At 43.1% G+C, this 18,878-nt stretch overlaps 1 protein-coding gene across 4 annotated transcripts in view; it reads right to left on the minus strand.

Moving 5' to 3' along the window:
* Positions 1 to 18,878, minus strand: part of LRP2 (LDL receptor related protein 2) — a 176,802-nt gene that overhangs the window by 56,434 nt on the left and 101,490 nt on the right. For all 4 annotated transcript variants that reach the window (XM_065561806.1, XM_024114865.3, XM_065561805.1 and 1 more), the window contains exons 38-45: positions 18,556 to 18,744; positions 16,086 to 17,006; positions 14,674 to 14,839; positions 13,019 to 13,177; positions 5,540 to 5,829; positions 3,946 to 4,149; positions 3,276 to 3,518; positions 1,608 to 1,733 (exon numbers count right to left, since the gene is read on the minus strand). In XM_065561806.1, coding sequence (XP_065417878.1) covers positions 1,608 to 1,733; positions 3,276 to 3,518; positions 3,946 to 4,149; positions 5,540 to 5,829; positions 13,019 to 13,177; positions 14,674 to 14,839; positions 16,086 to 17,006; positions 18,556 to 18,744 — 2,298 coding nt within the window. The remainder of the gene's footprint in view (positions 1 to 1,607; positions 1,734 to 3,275; positions 3,519 to 3,945; positions 4,150 to 5,539; positions 5,830 to 13,018; positions 13,178 to 14,673; positions 14,840 to 16,085; positions 17,007 to 18,555; positions 18,745 to 18,878) is intronic.

Raw genomic sequence — 18,878 nt, forward strand, 5'->3', positions numbered from 1 at the left:
ATTCAACTACTGGGTCAAATTCTCTCCTTAGACAAGTACGTGCAGCTTCTACTGTTGCATCCACTTATGGGAATGCAGAATGTGCCCCTCGTATAAGATTCCACAGAGCAACTAGAGAGCAAAGCACATTGTACATTTATAGTTGAGAGGAGACTAAGATGATTTTCACTTTAAGAATAATAGGAAAAGGGAACTCTACAAGCCAGAAATCTGCTGTTTAGACTTGATCTTGTTATCTTCACTGTTTCCCTACAACTAAGGAATTCAGGGGCATTGAATGTATTGCTCATTAACACCCTTGAATTGTTTCAGTTTCCCTTTTGTCCCTCTCTTCCTCCCACTTTCCCTTTATCTCTTTTTCTTCCACGGTGCACTACACTTTTGCCTTCTCTCACCCGCTCTCCATGCAGAACACCCATCAGTAATATAGCAGCACTTCCAAGATTTATGATACAAAGGGACGGAAGTACATCCTTCATTAGCAGCACAAGACTTACAATTCCTACTGGTTGGCAAAGGTGCCAAAATTTCTTCCTGTCACACATGCTCCACCCCTAAACTGACCATATTCTGTGGGCAAAAGCTGGGCTTGTATTTTAGAATGATTGGGTGAAAGACCATTCAATTCAATGTAGATAACTATGAGGTAATGACAACCCACTCAAACACTACACAGTACAGAGCAGTGGTAGTAAACATACCTCATACACTTTATGAATTGATCTGGGATACCTTAAACATGGAAGGAAATACATACAACCAACTTCTATGCTAGCAAACAAAGATCTGGTAGTTATGACTGAGAGAAAACGAGATGCTTTTACACAGTACTTAGAAGCAATAATAAAAGACTAAACGTTTTCTAGAATATATAAACACTTCAGAGAAGTAAAACAAACTATAGTCTAGATTGTGTAAACCAAAGTATTGAGCAAAAGGAAGAGGAAGTTATTCTAGCACTAAGGGACTGGCGAAGGCACATTCAGAATAGTGTGCTCAATTCTGGTAACCTTGAAAAATATGATGTAGATCAGTGGTTTTCAACCTTTTTTCATTTGCGGATCCCTAAAAAATTTCGAATGGAGGTGCAGACCACTTTGGAAATCTAAGACATGGTCTGCAGACCCCCAGAGTCCGCAGACAACAGGTTGAAAACCACTGATGTAGAAGGTACAGCAAAGAATAACCAGAATGGATAAAGGATTCTTGAAATACTAAAAAAAAAAAGAGAGAGAGAGAAATTATGCCTGATTTCATTGGGAAAAGCTGAGACTACATAAATGGTGAGCACTTTATGGTACATATACCTCATAAACCTCGGAGTATAAAGAACAGATGTTACAAGAACATTTGAGCTTGTACCAAAGGCACCAGAGGAATGAATTACTGAAGTGAAGAAAGGTGATTAGGGCACTATAGCTCAGTGGTTTGAGCATTGGCCTGCTAAACCCAGGGTTGTGAGTTCAATCCTTGAGGGGGCCACTTAGGGATCTGGGGCAAAATCAGTACTTGGTCCTGTTAGTGGGATGGCAGGGGGCTGGACTCGATGACCTTCCGGGGTCCCTTACAGCTCTATGAGATAGGTATATCTCCATATATTTACTTACCACAATGAGTGGGGCTCTCATCACTCATGTCTCCACAGTCATTATCTCCATCACACAGATATGTTCGAGGAATGCAAATGTTTGTGCTTTGACATTTTGTAAAACCAGATTGGCAAGTGCGTTCAGCTTTAAGAGGGAAAGAGAAAGAAAATGTTTAGAACATTTTTATCCCACTAAACTGTATCATTTTGAAAGAAACACAATGTTGTTAAAATAAAATTTACTCTGGAGTAAATTTTCAGCGTCTTATATAAGTTTTAGCTAAGAGACTGCCACTATATCACTGTTCATGCAAAAGAAACACAAAGTGGCTCTAAAAAACACTAGAGGGAGCTAAAACAGCCACAAAACTTTAGGTGTCTGTTTTCCTCAAAGTTAAATCAATAGTAAATTAATACAAAATAGATTTTTTACATATTTTTCTGGGATATTTTCTCTTGATTAATGGCTAAACGTGGATGTCTTGAGAAGCTACAAAAAGAGATGGGCAAATAACTCAAAATGGTTTCCACTCATTTTTGTTCAAATGTTGATATGAATTACTTGGGGCTGTGCTCATGACTCTGTCCTGCTGCTCTCTGTGAACATTCAGGCAATTAAGTTTTACTGGCAAAAATGTTGGCAGAATGCATTTTCAAAGTAGCATGTGCTGGTATTCACATAAACCATATTGTAAATTCACATGAACATGTATTCATATTGGAAGTGCTTGTACATTCAACCAATTGGGGCAGAAATAATACCATGTCAATTATCTGACCAACCACAAATAAGCAACATAGCTGAACTTTTGAATACTTGTGATAAATCCATAGAGTAAACATTTCAAAAATTTTAGAAAAATGCAAGTTACAAGTACATTCCAGAAAATCACAATATACCAACAAATATAGCAAGCAGAAAAAGGGGCTACCTTAACTGAATAAATTTCTCATCATGAATTATTTGCTCAGCTCAAGTTATGAATGTTCCATAAGAGAACCTCCTACTGACCAGAAGGGCTGCTTAGCGTGATTAGCCACGTTATTGGTCAATATTGATTTAACTGCATTTTGTATTTTATTGAAAATACTACTCATTTCCAAAAACAATTCTGTTGATTTTGAAATGAACACTTAACTAATGAAACATTTCCACTTTTTTAGCAATATAAAGCATTCATATTAAAGAGTAAAAGTAACTCTGCAGTAACATGCATACTATTTACTACAGGTGATTAAAGCTATTGCAATTAACACAGTAAGAATGATATAAAACCTTATAGCATAAACCCACTGCAAAAATTTGGGTCCCAACCTTCTGAAGACTTACATAAAGATATAATGCACCATGAAGAGCCCTGTTGAACTGAATGGGATTATTCATAGCACACAAAGTGAAGCACATGCATAAATCTTTCCAGGGTTGGGGACGTACAGAGAACAGGCTATTTTTAATAATAAAATAAAATATCTATGCTCTCATATTGCTCATAAATATTTTAATTACTGTTTTGTTTCAAAATAGTATAAAGCACAATATTGTTAAAATAAACCAATCGTGTCAAGAGAAGTCACTTGTTCTCTTTTGCGGATAGCTTCATTATTCTTCACAAGCAAAAATATTTGCCTCTTCTTTGGTTTAAAGAGTCAGATCCAAATATACAATAGGTAGTTATGATGAACTTACGGCAATTTCTCTCATCTGAAGTGCCATTATCATAACAGTTGTTTACACCATTGCAGACGTATTCAAGAGATATACACCTTCCATTATTGCAAGTAAATTCTGTGTTGGAGTCACAAGTTCGGAACAAGCAGCCCACCTCATCGCTGTTGTCTCCACAGTCATTGTAGTGGTCGCAGCGGTAGTGATAAGGTACGCACCTCCCATTGCCACAGGTAAAAGCTGTTGGCTGACAGGTATGGAAAGCTAAAAGGGGATAAAAACAGGGAGGAAAAGTCATGGATACAATGTAAACTCAATTCTTTGACAAATGTAGCAAAGGAAAATGCGCTTCACTTTTACCTGCCAGGGCAAACATCGCTGCAAAACGGACTGCATGAAAAGTAAGATACACATTTTGAATTAGACAAAGTCAAAAGGTAAAGTAGGATAAACATGATTTAAAGTTAAAGGCATGCCTATAAATCCTTTCTTGTTTCTAATGCAAATTTGTTGTCATAATACACATGAAGATGCAGACGCAAAATCGGAAAGCAGGCAGGAGCCCACTCCAAATTACTACCACATGACCCAATCCCATTGCCACCAAACCAATGGGAAAAGTGCCACTGATGTCATTGGGAGCAGGACTGAGCCCCGTGTCACTTTCGAACACAGTTATTAAAACACTTACCACACACACTTTCCAGCTCATCGCTGCCATCCCCACAATCATTATCATTGTCACATTTCCACCGCTCTGAGATGCATCGTCCATTAAGGCATGTGAAGAGCCCTCCATCACACCTGGTACCATTGTCCACAATACAGTGCTTGTTATTATTGGCTAAATACCAGTGACCTTCAGAAGGACACTGACACTCTGCACCAGTAGGACCTGCATACATTTGAAACAAAAAAAAAAAGGATGAGCATATCAACACATTAAGGTAAACGTTCCATAAAATTATTCACAGCTACAACATTCGTTATTCTTTGCTGAACTATAATAGCTAGCTTTGTTGTATGTGTCAGCCTTTTAAATAAGCAAGGCTACTGGGTCAGATGCTGAATTCAGTACACCTGTATCAATCCACTTAACTGAACGGCACTATTCAAGAGTTACGCTGGAGTAACTGAGCTCCAAATCTGGTGCACTGATTTATAATATTTGTTTGCCATAAATACCATGAGATCTCTGGGCTGTTCTCAGTGTGATAATAGGTGCACTTTTGGGGTTCAAGTGAGAAAGTATCCTGTCGTCAAAAATTAAGGCCACACCAGCTGAAGATCTGGCCCTTAAGACTGGAAAACATTAGACTAACTTTGTTCATATTGAAGTCAATGGGAGTTTTCCATTTGCCTCTAGGCCAACTGTGAATGGGAGATAAATGCCTAGGTGCTTTTGGAAATCCCACCAGGCACCTATCTGCATCTTTAGCAGACTTTAAAAATCTTGCCCGGGGTGCTTTTAAAAATCCCTCCCCTAATGTATTTTACAGTTTCAGCTTGTGCCAAACTTGTACAACATTATCAACTTATTAAACCCACTCATTTTCTATTGGAAATTGGGATTTCAATTGCCAAAGCTTTTAAAATAACACAACAAAACAGATGGAGATTGTACAGCAAGGGGTTCTGAAAGAGTCTGGAAAATAATGGTAACGGAAATATTTTGTAATACCATGTGCTAAAGAAATCCAGATTATGACGACATTTTAAATTTGCAGCATGAAGTATTTAGTGCTGTGGTACCATTCTGAGGTCCCAGTGTAATCTACTGGTAAGTATGTATTATAGGCCCCCTCTGTGCTGAATCCATAGAGGACAGGCGTCCATTACAGCCCCAGCTAGAGTGCTTTAGCTCTAACTGTAGCAGCTCATGTAGTTCAATCCCTGATGTGTCAGCCAAAATGGCAGCTGTCACATTAGCACAGAAAATTCAGTTTGTACAGTCTGGACCTCAATGAGATATATTTTAGTTTAGACCAGGAATGGGCAACTGTAGGCATAGGGGAAACAACCTGCCCACCAGAGTAGTATGAGGCAGCAGCAAATTTACTAAAAGACGGTGCCACTCAGTGACCCGGCTCAATCTTCAAAAAAAATTCTGTGTGGCCTGCTCAGGCTTTTAGGATATTTTGTGGTGCTCTGCTACCTTAAAGTTGCCCATTCCTGGTTTAGGTGAATAAATATTTCAGCCATTCCCAAGTAATTTTTAAACCTAGCACTCCACCATACTGTGAATTCTGCTATAGTCAACATTATCATCAAACATATTAGTTTACCTGGTGCACAGATGTGACTGCAACCGCCATTAAATTGGTTGCAAGGATTGATGCACTGTTGTTGCTTACTTTTTGACCAAACATGAATATCCATTGGTCTTTGTGGCAGATTCATGATCATTACTATCTGATCTGAGCCATCGTATTTGTTAGCTCGGTAAATACTTCTGGTATTCCAATCTGTCCAGTAAATGTGCTGATCAAACAAGGTCATGGCAAATGGATATAGAGCAGTACTAACGATTACTTCACGATTGGAACCAGAAAGGGAGCATCGCTCAATCTTCTGTCTAAAATAAATAAGGAAATATTAAAGCCTTTGAACTTTTCCAGATACCAGTACATACTTAAATTACACTCTGTGACCAATTAAATACTGGAGCATATTTAACTAAGTTTTGTTATTAAATACAGTTTGAGGTCTCAGGGGCTTTTCAAACTACTGGCTCAATAATGATGCAAAGTAATGACTTTGAAGCACTAATAAAATAATGTACCAGAAGCAATTAGTTTTTAGAAGAAAACATTTAAGCAGCTACACTACCCATAACCAAAATTAGCACAAATTTCATGACAGAATTCTTTCCTTTGAAAGGACTCAAAATTCATGTAGCCTTGCACTAGGAGTACAATGGCACCATGAAAGGGAAAGATACTGTCTTTTTAGTTGCCACTACTGAAGACCCAAATTCATGTTACCAGGAAATACATAGCAGATCACATACAAAATAAATACATAAACTTATGTGCTAAGTTTCCCATGAATAAATATATGAAAGAAGAAGAGTTGCTATAAAATAACCACAAATTCTTCTCTGTTGACCTTGGAGTTCAGGCTCCCCTCTGCAACGATGAGCAGAACTAACAGAAGCAGCACCTCCGGGGTCCACAGGAGATACAGGCTCCAACCCTACAGATCCTGTGGCAAGCAATATCCCTGTTCCGTACTGTCTACCCATCCTATCCCTAGCAGCACTATTGACCCACCTGCACCTGCTTCCAGTGGAGGTCAGATAGTGCTGCTTCAGGAAGAATCAATTTATGCTACAGTTGCCGGTGCATTATTATGTAAAATCATTTTATCAGGCCACAAATGTTTGCAGCACTTAAGCCACAGAGTTAAACAAGTTCCCTGCCTCACAGAGATTACAGTCCAAGCAGACAAGTCACACAAGAACAAAACACGAGAGTACAGAAAAAGGAGGGTGTGGAAAGATTGTTGGCAGGAAGGATGACAAAATAGGAAGGATTTCTAGAAGAAATGCATTTTGAGGAGGGATTTCAAGGAGGAGAGAGAAAGTGCTTGGTAAAAAAGGAGCATGGTATTGCTAGAAGCTGCGAGTGAGAAGAGAAAAAGAGAGCAGTGAGAAGAAAATACTGGGTGGAGTGTAGGGGAATTAGAGAAATTAGAGCAAATGTGAAGAGTGTACTATGCCCCGAGTAGAAGCTGCTGCCTCATTCCATGTCCCAGCATTCTGGTGATCAGACAACCCAATGAGGTGTTCTATACACATGGCAGGGCTTTGGTGACAGGAGACAGAAGGTTATGTGAGTTCTGCTCCTCTCCTTCAAAGATGCGCCTGTGCGATTGCTGTGCTTTTGCTCCTTTCTTCACAATGCAGTTAAAGTGTAGACTGTCAATGGAACAGAAAGGCTTTCTGAAAATTACACTGTAAACAATAACATTCCCCGTGTCCAGAGGGGGGTTCAATGTTGCAGCTCCAGGACTAAGTCCCGCCCTTCAATTTAACACCCAGAAGAGCTCTTCCAAAGCTGTAGGAGCACGCAGGTAACCAGTCATTAGCATTAAGTGAATAACATGAACTTACATTAGCTAATCTTAGGGCAATTGTATGTTTAAGTCTCCCTTAGAGAAACATTTCAATTGTTACAAATTGCATTCTGGTCATTCACCAGACTACTAGGGTAGGCTGAATGAGGAGAGAAGCTGCTGACAGAAAGAAAATTATCATGTAAGAAATTTCTCCTTCTGCTGCATGGCTTCTCTCCTCCTTCATCACTAATGGGAAGTAACAAGCAGTGAATCACAGAAGTGGAGGAAGGGACGATAAAGCAGAATTTGAATGATTATTACAAGATGAATAATAGGCAGACATACAAGTTATCCCATATAAAACAAAAGCTTTGTAATTTAAGGAATTCTGGGGGAACCAATCCAGAAGCACCTTCCTACCAAAAGGTTCCCTCTGCAGAGCAATGAAAATCTATTTTGCAAATCTTCTTCAGATGAGGCTCAGACACTTTTCCCCACAAGGCCAATAGGGACCTTCCGAGGGCACCTTGATTCGCACTCCATAAATAGTCTCTCAGATGCCCGGGATGTCAACTGGTGAAGGATTTTAATGTCTTGCCTGCAGCAAGTTTGAGGTCCTAAGGCCATGGCATTTTGGATAGAATAAGACGTTTTGGGAATGCCCATTTATGCCACAACTTTCCAAGGGAGTGTAAGGACTGGAACAAAATAATGGAAACACTGTTTCACAGGAGTTGTGGAAAGATGAACTCATCTTGGTCAGAATTATTTCTGGAGCTACAAGAATAACCTTTTCCACTTGACAACAGCTATGTCATTCTTGCACAGAGAGAGGAACTAATTCCAATCCTGTCTTTTGGAAGTAATGGCAAGAAGAAAAGCTGCACACAAGCTTGTCTAGTTTGGCCAGTCTGATGAATCTTGACACTTGACAATACTCAGTGGAGAGTCTGGTGTACCTCCATAAAGAACACTGTGAGGGCTGGTATACACCTTTTTATGGTATTTGGTTGCTGGATTCTGACCAGCCATCTGGGAAAACCTGTAGTGTAGCTCAGATCACCAGAACTTTGTGATTATTATTAATTGTTTGTAGTAAATTAGTGGCCAGGGCCCCATTTGCTGGACACAGTACAAACAAATAACAAAGAGACCATACTTGCCTCAAAGTGCCTTCTTCTGTTTCCCCTCACACATGAAATGAAATTTGACCTAATACATTTCCCTGGTTAAATTCTGTCTGGATACCAAAATGTATCAATGAGACTAATGGAGAAACCCTGCAGAACTGAACTTCTCTTCCCATGCCCAGGCTATTAACTGTAGGTTGTCCAGTGTCCAGGAGTCTTTCAGCCAGGTGTAATGGAGGTTCCTCAGTTGTCTATCAAATATAAAGTACCTTCTGACACATGGAGGTTTAGGACTTCAACTCTCCTTTTTCCTCTTTTCCTCATCCTTTCTGTGAACTGTCTTGAAAGGCAGCAGACTTTTCTCTGCCCGCTGACATTATTTCCATTGTCACAGAGAAACTTTGACCTCTGGTTATTCCCTGGTTTTGGAAGGAGTATAATTAAGACTACGTTTTAGTCACAGATATTTTTAGTAAAAGTTACGGGCAGGTCACGGGCAGTAAACAAAAATTCACAGCCTGTGACCTGTCCATGACTTTTAATAAAAATACCAATGAATAAAACTTGCGGGGGGCCTGCCCAGGGGCCCCACGGGTGCTGGGAGAGGCACAGGCGGGGACGGGGGGGGCTGGATGCTTGGGCGGGGGCACGCAGCCTGGGACCCCTGCTGGCACTGGGGAGGGCATGGGCGGCGGCGGGGGGGGGGGCACACAACCTGGGACCCCCATTGTTGCTGGGGTGGGCACGGGTGGCAGCAGCGGGGGAGGGGCTGGATGCTTGGGTGGGGGCACACAGCCTGGGACCCCTGCTGACGCCGGAGTGGGCAGTGGGGGGCAGGGGCTGGATGCTTGGACGGGGGCACACAGCCTGGGACCCCCACTGGTGCTGGGGTGGGCACGGGCAGCAGTGGCAGGGGAGGGGCTGGATGCTTGGGCGGGGACACAGAACCTGGGACCCCCGCTGGCACCGGAGTGGGCACGGCTGGCAGCAGTGGGGGAGGGGCTGGATGCTTGGGCGGGGGCACAGAGCCTGGGACCCCCGCTGGCACCGGGGTGGGCAGGGGCGGCGGCGGTCAGGGGCTGGATGCTTGGACAGGGGCACACATTCTGGGATCCCCGCTGACGCTGGGGTGGGCAGGGCTGGCGGCGGTGGGGGGAAGGGGCTGGATGCTTCAACAGGGGCACACAGCCTGGGACCCCCGCTGGCACCGGAGTGGGCAGGGGTGGCGGCAGTGGGGCAGGGGCTGGATGCATGGGCGGGGGCACACAGCCTGGGGCCCCCACTAGTGCTGGGAGGTGGGGATTGGCAGGGCCAGAAGGCTCCCTACCTGGCTCCGTGCCAATGGGAGCTGCAAAGCCAGTGCTCTGGGCAGAGGCAGTGTGCAGAGCTGCCTGGCCACCCTCTGCCTAGCAGCTGAGTGAGGGGGATGTCGCCACTTCCAGGGAGCCTCCCAGGTAAGCGCCACCCAGAGCCCACCTCACCCCATCTGGTGCCCCAACCCTCTGCCCCCTCCCATACCCAAACTGCTGCTGGCTGGGACGCGGGGGCCCAAGTTTGCCCGAGCAGCCACCGGTGCGCCTGATGCAGGGGCTGCTTGAGCTGCCCCTGAGCCAGGCACACCGGCCACTACAGAAGTCACGGAGGTCACGGAAAGTAACGGAATCCATGACCTCCGTGGCAAACTCGCAGCCTTAGGTATAAACACTCATGCTTCAGAGCATAAACAAACCTCTAATTAATGGGAGTTAAAACAAAACTTCCCCTGTAGGCAAGTTATTATATAATTTCCCTCTATAGGGTTTCTTGCACCTTCCTCTAAAGGATGTGGTACTGGGACAGGACACCATACTTGATGGATCACTAGTCTGATCCCGCAAAACCAACATTATGGCTGTGTTCAGAAACACCGCTGACAGAGCTGTTGACATGAACTAAAAGGATGTGCATGCTGAGATATTGGAATTTGGTACACCTCCAGGGGCGACCTTGAGAGACCTGCATGCTTTCCTGAGTGCAGGACCATAATTCCTGGGTCATCTTGTCTTCCAGGTATGCTTCCGACCCTGCAAGGTTTGCTTTCATAGCAAGTGTGCAAGGGTCTATAGGGAAAACTGAGTTGATTTTCAGCATGTTGTTGGTACTTACCTGCCACAAGGGGAGATCCAGACGTGATTCAGGAATGGTGGTTAATTTTGTATTACGTCCCCTCAGTGGTACCATGTTCTTAGGAGGACTATCTGGAGACACACTGTGTGAAATCCCACTTGGGGGATAACACAGATGCTTGGTACTAGCAAACACATTCGCTAGAGACAATTGGTTATGGATAAGCACTGCCAGGAAATGATTGATGCAAGAAAGTTTGTATCTTTGTGAATATTTACCGTAATGGTAAAATTACAGTCAGACCCACGCTTATTTTGACCTCTGGTTGAACCATTTTCTGCACTGGGCTCAAAAGATTTTTCTTGATTTTGATCAAGTGGTGGGGCTGAATTTTTTCCAGCAGCTGGCAAATTCTGAGTGAGTCTGTTTCTCTGGACAGGGCACAGGTTGTGATGTTGTCCATGCATGGGCATAGATGTGCTGTGACTATTACCAGCCATTTCTTAGGACTCTGGATGCAGACGGCAGACTGAAAGAAAGAGTCTTGTACAGGAAGTTTGCTCTCTCATGTACAAATTGTCTACTTGCATCTGAAGAAGTGAGGTTCTTACCCACGAAAGCTTATGCTCCCAATACTTCTGTTAGTCTCAAAGGTGCCACAGGACCCTCTGTTGCTTTTTACAGATTCAGACTAACACGGCTACCCCTCTGATATCATGTACAAATGCTCATGTCATCTTTGTCATGCTGAGGAATTTGTTGGCTTAAGATGAAAAATTTATCTCTGTCTTTCTTGTGGGGAGGGGCAATCTCAAAATTTTGGAGGGTCTGTCTCCTGAATTTTGAACTTCAGGGATCAGCAACACTCAGTGGTTAAGTTGTAATGCAAGAGGTGCCAGGGCTCAAACAATTAGGTGCTGGGACTCAAGCAATTTTTTTACTTTCATAACTGATGCGGCAAGCCCAGAGGCGCTGGGGCTATGAACTGCCAAGCCTAGAGGTGCCAGAGCTCAGCCCTGACAAGCCCTGGCACAAATTAAGCACTGGCAACACTGCTGCTGCCCGAAGCAAAGCTCCATGGGTGCACCAGGCAGCTGCATGCCCTGACAAAAGCATGCCGGGGAAGGGGGTGGATCCTGATACAGAGCACCTGTGAGGAGAAAAGCCCACCAAATGCTCCTTCATGGAGGGAAGGCAAAGGAGAAAGGGTTTAAACCCTGGATTTTATACCACTTGCTCATTAACTACATTAATCACTGCCTTATGAACGGGATGCTTGCTTTTGCCTTTTTGAGGCCAGAGTCTTACTCCGGGGCAGGCTGTGATGGGTTTTCCTCTCTATCAGAATCCTCATGCCCTTGTCTGAGCTCTCCATGATGGAGTCGCAGCTTCAGGCAAGAACTGACACCCTACACAGCTGTCCAATGCAAAGCCCCATCCCCGAGCAGTGCAAGGGTCAGTAGCTTACAGCTGCAGGGCATAGCTCGCCTTCTCCAGCCTCATGCCCTGGCAGAGTGAGGGTCGGCAGCTAGCAGCAGCAGAGCATAGCTTGTCCTCCAAGACTCCTGAAAAGCTGTGTACAGCACCTCTGGGACTTGGTTCAATGCCTGCAAGGCTTCTCTGCTGCTGTGAGGGGGGAAGAGGGCAAAGGCAGCTGTGGAAGAGACGCTGTACTGGGGAACCCCAAGGGTTAGAGCCTCAATGCTCCAGTGACTCCTCACCTCAGGAGGGCCAGAGACACACAGAAGCTGAAATGCAGTCACTATGCAGCATTAAAAAAATTGAAACTTAGAAAACAAAGTGGCTTAGAGAGACTGAACAACCAACTGAAAGCAGAAATTCTGGTGGCCTGAGCTGACGGGCGGGGCTTAGTCCCGGAGCATCCAGCAACAACACTGGACCATCTCCAAATGCCGCGGTGAGAGGCATTGCCCATTAGTGGTGAATGAGGAGAGAAGCTGTGCAGAAGCAATGTATAGATCAGAGAAAACGCTAAAATACTGCATTAAGAATAAGACAAATGAGCTAGCACAATATTAGAGTAAATTTAGCTCCCTGTGAATTTCAGGAAACCCAGTAATTATATGTGCCTGCAAATTACTAACATACATTGTTCTCGAAATCACAGGTCAATTCTAAGATTTGTTAGTTAATCAATCAAAACTGCCAAGGAAGTCATGGAAGTTTTGACTGAGTAACGGTGGCAGAATTTGGTCCCTACAATTTTGTTTTCCTGGTATAAGACAGAAACAACCATGTGGTTAATCAATTACAGTACTATGTACTTACTAATTACTTTTCACAATGGAATTTAAAAACTATTAAGTGATTATTAATGGGCCCTACTATAAAATGGTACCAAATGCATCTGAAGTAATGAAAAAGAGAGAAAAATATCTGAGCTCTGAAAGTAAAGTGTAATAATAAATTTCTTTTAAAAAACCTACTACAGACAAGACAGATACATACAGACGTGCATCAGCCCAGTAAAGTTGCTGTTCCTCATAGTCCAGGGTAAGTCCATTTGGCCACACCAAATTGGTGCTTACAATAGGTATCCTGAAGTTTCCTCCAAGTGTAGCTCGTTCTATTTTAGCATTGGTACTCCAGTCAGTCCAGTACATGTATCTATCAATCAGACAATTGCAAAGTTATCTCTTTGGCAAACAAAACCCACAGGACTCAATTCTGTCGTAAGAGACATCCATCCTGGTCTCTCCTACTGAAATCAAGAGTCAGCTGGGAATATATATGTGAGGGAAGAACTATCTCCATTAATTAGGACCCTGATTCTGCAATAGCAAGGACCCCTGCACCCATGTGAAGCCCTACTGGAGCCCCACCACTTCGTGTGTGACCTTGGGAAAGTCACTGAATTTCTCTCCTTGGTTTCTCCATTTGCAAAATAGTGCTAATAACGTTATTTCCTGCTTCAAAGGGCTGCTGTGAGGATCAATTCATGAATTCTTGTGAGGCACTTGGATAGTACGGGGTATTGGGATCATATAGGAATCTAAATAGGTAGATTTCCTTGGTGTGTCAACTAATCCTAGGGACATGCTACTCTCAGAGAAGCCTTATTTTGAACAACCACCGCTTGGTCCTCTGCTCAGCTCAGATGAGTGGTGGACACATGCCTTCCCATTATCTTCTCTGTCTAGTTTGACAAATATCTGGTGCTGGATGCCTCTCCTTCCTGCTGGTATAGAGATCTTCCTGGCACCTCCCCAGATGGGCTAGCATTCACTATCAGCTGAAGGAGTCTCCTGTGGGTCCTCTGATTTCACCTGCAAAGCACTGTCTCATATTGCCTGCATATATCTGAATATACTTGCACATTCTGTTGCACTGGCGAGAAACAGAACACAGAACTCTGTGCAATTCACATAGTTCCCTCAAGCTGTTATCTTCCAGCACACACATTTCCAAACTTACATAATTTTTGCTTCTCCTCTATTTCTCTTCTAAAAATAGTATTGCTCCCACTGTACCCCCACAATTTACCTGGGAGTGCCATTGCTTTTGTCTTTTTGAAATTTAGTTGACAAAGCCAAGTATCAAAGAAGGTTTATACCTAAATTTAATCTTATGTTACTACATCCAAAAAACTACAAATAAAGACTATCGAAGTTGCAAAGTCAAACACTCAAAAGTTAGGAAATGCCAGAATTAAGGATCCCCATGCAGCCTTAATTCTGACCCCTCCACTTTCTCCTCCACACTGCACGGGCACCAGCAGGAGGAGTCAGGGTTCATAGGAGCTCTCAGTTCTGGTGCCCAGCACCACAGCAGCAAGAAAGGAAAGTCCTGCTCAGCCCTGCAGCCTTGGTTGCATGTCCAGTACCAACGAAATCTTCAGGGAATTTGGCTGCCAAACTCTTAAAAAGTCTCTACTAAACATGAGCAAACTCAGATTTTTCAAAGACCAAATATGGACAGTTTCTCACAGGAACAGCAAAAAAACCCCAAAAACCACATTGCTGAGAGCAGGGTGATCTCTCTGCCAAATGGGTCTAACAATGGGAAGTGTCAGGCATCTTTAACCATCAGCAGCGCTATCAGCCCCACCTAATATAAAAATACAATTTTAATGAAAACTTTAGAAGAAAAAGAGCAAGACATACCCTCTGCAAGGATCTAGTACAATAGCTCTAGGGCGTGGAACACGGGCAACCACTGTGCGGTTAGATCCATCCACAGCCATTGAGCTGATAGTCTGGTTCAAATAGTCACTGTAATAAACTCTGTTACTGATCCAGTCAAAGGCTATGCCATCTGGAGTTCCCAAACCTTAAAAAAGGAGAACATCTATTCATTACAACTTTCTGAAACATTGCCATACACTTCACCAAATCATCACCATCATAATGGGCCAAATCCTGAGGTACTTATCCAGTTAAGATCCCATTGACATCAATGGGTGTTTGCCTAAGTAAAAATCTAAGAAACAGGCCCTTATAAGGGCACAAAGTGGAGGTGGGTTCTGTCAATGGACAGAACACTTCCTCTCAGACACTTGTATGGCCTCTCAGACACTTGTACGGCCTACTTAAGGGCAAGACGAATTGCAGTCTCTATCCTCCAGGAAGTGCAGGGACTCCTCCCGCACTACTACTCTGGGAGTGCACAGTGCTCCAAAGGAGGCAGAGAAGGGTGGGGAAGAGGCAGAGACATTGCCCTACCTTCTCTCTGCAGCCACCCTGGAGTGGTACAAAAGCAGTCGGGGAAGTAAGTTGTGCCCCTGGAAAGGATTCCAAGACAGAATCCCTCCTTGAGTTCTCCTAGGGGAGGTGCAGCCCCACCCACACCCACACCACTGGGCTGCACTGAAAAGGCAGAGCTGAGCCCCCGCTCAGGACCTGAGGACTTGGCCCAGTATGAACAAACAGTGTAACTCAGCAAATATGAGTGTCTTCTTCTACCCCATCCTTTATGCACTGAACGCCTTCTCTGAGCTGGTCTGCAAGATCACTATCCCCCTCCCACAATGAAATCTCTGTTGAAGACCCACTTCCCCTGTGACACCTACAAGAACCCAGATGACTGGTAATGCCAAGGCTGACAGTAATTAAAAAAAAAAAAAACCCAGAACATTGTGTTACCCAACACTGTATTATCAAGACCAAGGCCAAACACCACCTTGACCACTCTGCTTGTACATTACATCCAGCTAACCTTTCATCTGTCTCTTTTGTCCTTTTATATTATAGGTTCTTTGGGGCAGAGGCTATGCCTTCCCATATGTTGGTTCAGTGCTCATTGCATTGTGGGAACTGCTGGAAACAAACAATAATAGTACTAACTAATCTTATACTTTCATAGTTTGTGTGAGTACTGATAAAGATGGAGTAAGAACCTGAAAGGAGGAAAAAACTAAGCAGAAATGTCAACAGAAGCTTTCAAGAGAATATCTTAACTCAACAGTCTGTCTTGATCATTAGAATAAACATACTGTAATTATTTAACTAATAATCAGGTGCTATAATCCTATCTTGTTAATATCCAGTTAGTTTAGATCAAGTTTAATGGCATTTACCTGACGCAACTATAGTTGGAGTGCCAGTTCCTGAGTAAATATTAATGTAGCTGATTTTTCCTGTCCCAGCTGGAGAACTTTGTGTAAAATATATTCTGTTGTTCATGCTGTCAAAATCTAGAGCCACTGCAGTTCTTAACACATTCACTGTGCGAAATGGGGGGCTGTGATTCTCAGGATCGAGCTGTATGCTTCTAAGCGCATTCTCAAGGGCAAAAATCAAGTAATCATCTGTTGAAATGGAACATCTCTTGCCATCACTTCCTAGTGTGCCAAAGGCACACCCACATTTAGGCATCTGCAGATCAGGCAAGGCAAAACACAAATGGGAACAATCTCCATTGTTCTCCAAACAAGGACTGTTGTTGATACTGAGGGAAGACCGTGGTTGAAAACGGCTGTCGTAAATGGTAACATCTCTTAGCCAATTAATATTGTCTCGTATAACTGTTGGCTGCTCAGTGTTGCCTGGCTCTTTGCTGGCTTGGAAGACTTTTTTCAGGTTCCTGTCCACCCAGATCATAGAATTTTCAAAGACGGTGATGCCATATGGTGTTGGGTAGCGACTACCATAGCGAACAATTTCTGCTTCACCCCCATCAGGCTGAATTCTTGCAATCATATCTAAAGAATCATCAACCCAATAAACATAGCCATTGCTGTGATCTACTGCCAAGCCACGTGGTGTGACAATGCCTTCAGACACAAGCACTGTTCTGTTGGTGCAGTCAAGAAACGCACGTTCAATCTTTGGATTCTGTCCATAATCTGCCCAGAAGAGGTATCTGTTTTTTGGGTCTACTACTATATGCCTTGGCATATCCACTGTGGTTTTCAGGAGAACACGTCGATAAGAAGTGTTTAAACGCAAAACTTCTACAAAAGTCTCTGTCAGGAAAGCATTCGTAAAATAAAGGTTCCCTGTATTTAAAAAAAAAAGTTAAATACAATTTAATTCAAAACCAGAGAAACACAAGCTGATACCTTCAAATGGTGATCATAAAATGAATCATAAAATTATGATAAGCAAAGACCCAAGTATATAGCTGGTTAGGGCATTTGCTTCCTTGGAAAGAACTTTAAAAATAGATGCTTAACTGTGAAGAATTAGACAAACAGTACCACAAAATAACATTATTCAAATTCTGCCCTTGATTCATTCATCCATCCTTACTAACTTCAGTGGGCTGCACAGGCATAATTGAGACAGAATTTGGCCCATTCATATAGGTCATCATCATGGTTTCATATAACAATATGTATTTAGTTCAAAGGTCTTGTTTTATTACATTGCTTCAAATCAACATTAACATTTTTCCTTAGCATTTTATTTGAAACTAAAGACACTATGTCTATATATACACCACTGGTGGCGGCAAGTAGTATATGTGTAATACATGCCACAGTGAAAAGCACACCGCATCCACCCTGAGGTGTGTAGCTACACATGCTAGTGACGGGCTCTGGGAGAGGGAAGGCAGAGGGGAAATGCTTCAGCAGCTCCCTGCTGATGGAGCCTTTCACTGAGGTGAGGAAAGGCTGACTCTTTCCCCACAGCCTTCCCCTGCAAGAGCCATTCCCCACTGCTGGAGTCATTCCCTTCTGTGGAGAAGGGCTCCAGCAGCGGGGAGCTGGCAGAGCCTTTCCCCACTGCTTCACCCCTGCCAGAGCCTTTCCCCACTGCCAGAGTCTTTCCCTGCAGCAGGGATGGGAGCTGCTGGAGACTTTCCCAGTGGTGGAGAAGAGTTTCTGCAGTGGGGAGGGAGCTGGCAGAATCTTTCTACACAACTGGAGTCTTTTCCTGGAGCAGAGAAAGGCTCCAGCAGCATGACACTACACTGTTAAAAACAGCAGTTTAGATGGGGACGCAGAGTTTGGGTGTGCAGAGAGCCATGTAGGGTACGTAGTCAGGTACATACCCACACCCTTCAGGCACGTCTGTAGTCTACTAACCTAAGCCTTGCCTCATCGTCTATATTGCTACTTATACCCATGTGTATGTGCACTACACACCACCAAAAGACAGTGCAGCGTAGACACACCCAGAAGGAATTACACCAAAGAAACAAAAAAAATGTATGCACTTGACAAAGATCTCCTGTTTAGTGTTAAATGAATAAATGCTTTCTAAAAAGTTGGTATTTGCATTAATTATAAACTTGCTGTTTGATTTAACTTACAATATTAATTGGAAAGCATGGTTTTAAGTCTACAGCTTAGAGCCAAATTCTGTCCTCTACTTTGTTCATTCAACTCCTACTGTAATCAATGGGACTGCTGCCCTTCATACATTTTTTTCATTTTAAAACCACTCTGCGTATACAGCACTAGCTAAAAGCATACATGGTTTCCCTTTGAAATGTTTCCATGAGTTTTTTTTTCTATAAAACTAATTATTAGTCTAAAGATTCCTACAACATATACAGAGAAACCTTTATTATAAATTCAGCTATGCAGCAGTTCTGCTTACCTGCTACCCAATCAATTGCAATGCCACGGATTCCATTTCGTCCTATTCCATTTGTAATAACGTTTCTAAAATAAGAACCATCCGGCTTAATTTTACGTATTGCATTCTGGGAAGAAACAGTGCTGCTGAAGTCACACCAGTAAATGAAACCAGAAGGCATGTGAACATCCACATGAAGTGCATTTCGTCCTGAAACATTTTTAAAAAGCAATCAATTATTTTTAATATAAAGTATTTTATTTAAAATTTGTGGTTTATGTTATTTGCAATGACAAGTGAATTGAGGTTGTCATGGCATAAAATCTCATGACATAAAATCTACC

The sequence above is a fragment of the Chrysemys picta genome, chromosome 11, assembly GCF_011386835.1.
Source record: "Chrysemys picta bellii isolate R12L10 chromosome 11, ASM1138683v2, whole genome shotgun sequence".
Lineage (NCBI taxonomy): Eukaryota > Metazoa > Chordata > Testudines > Emydidae > Chrysemys > Chrysemys picta.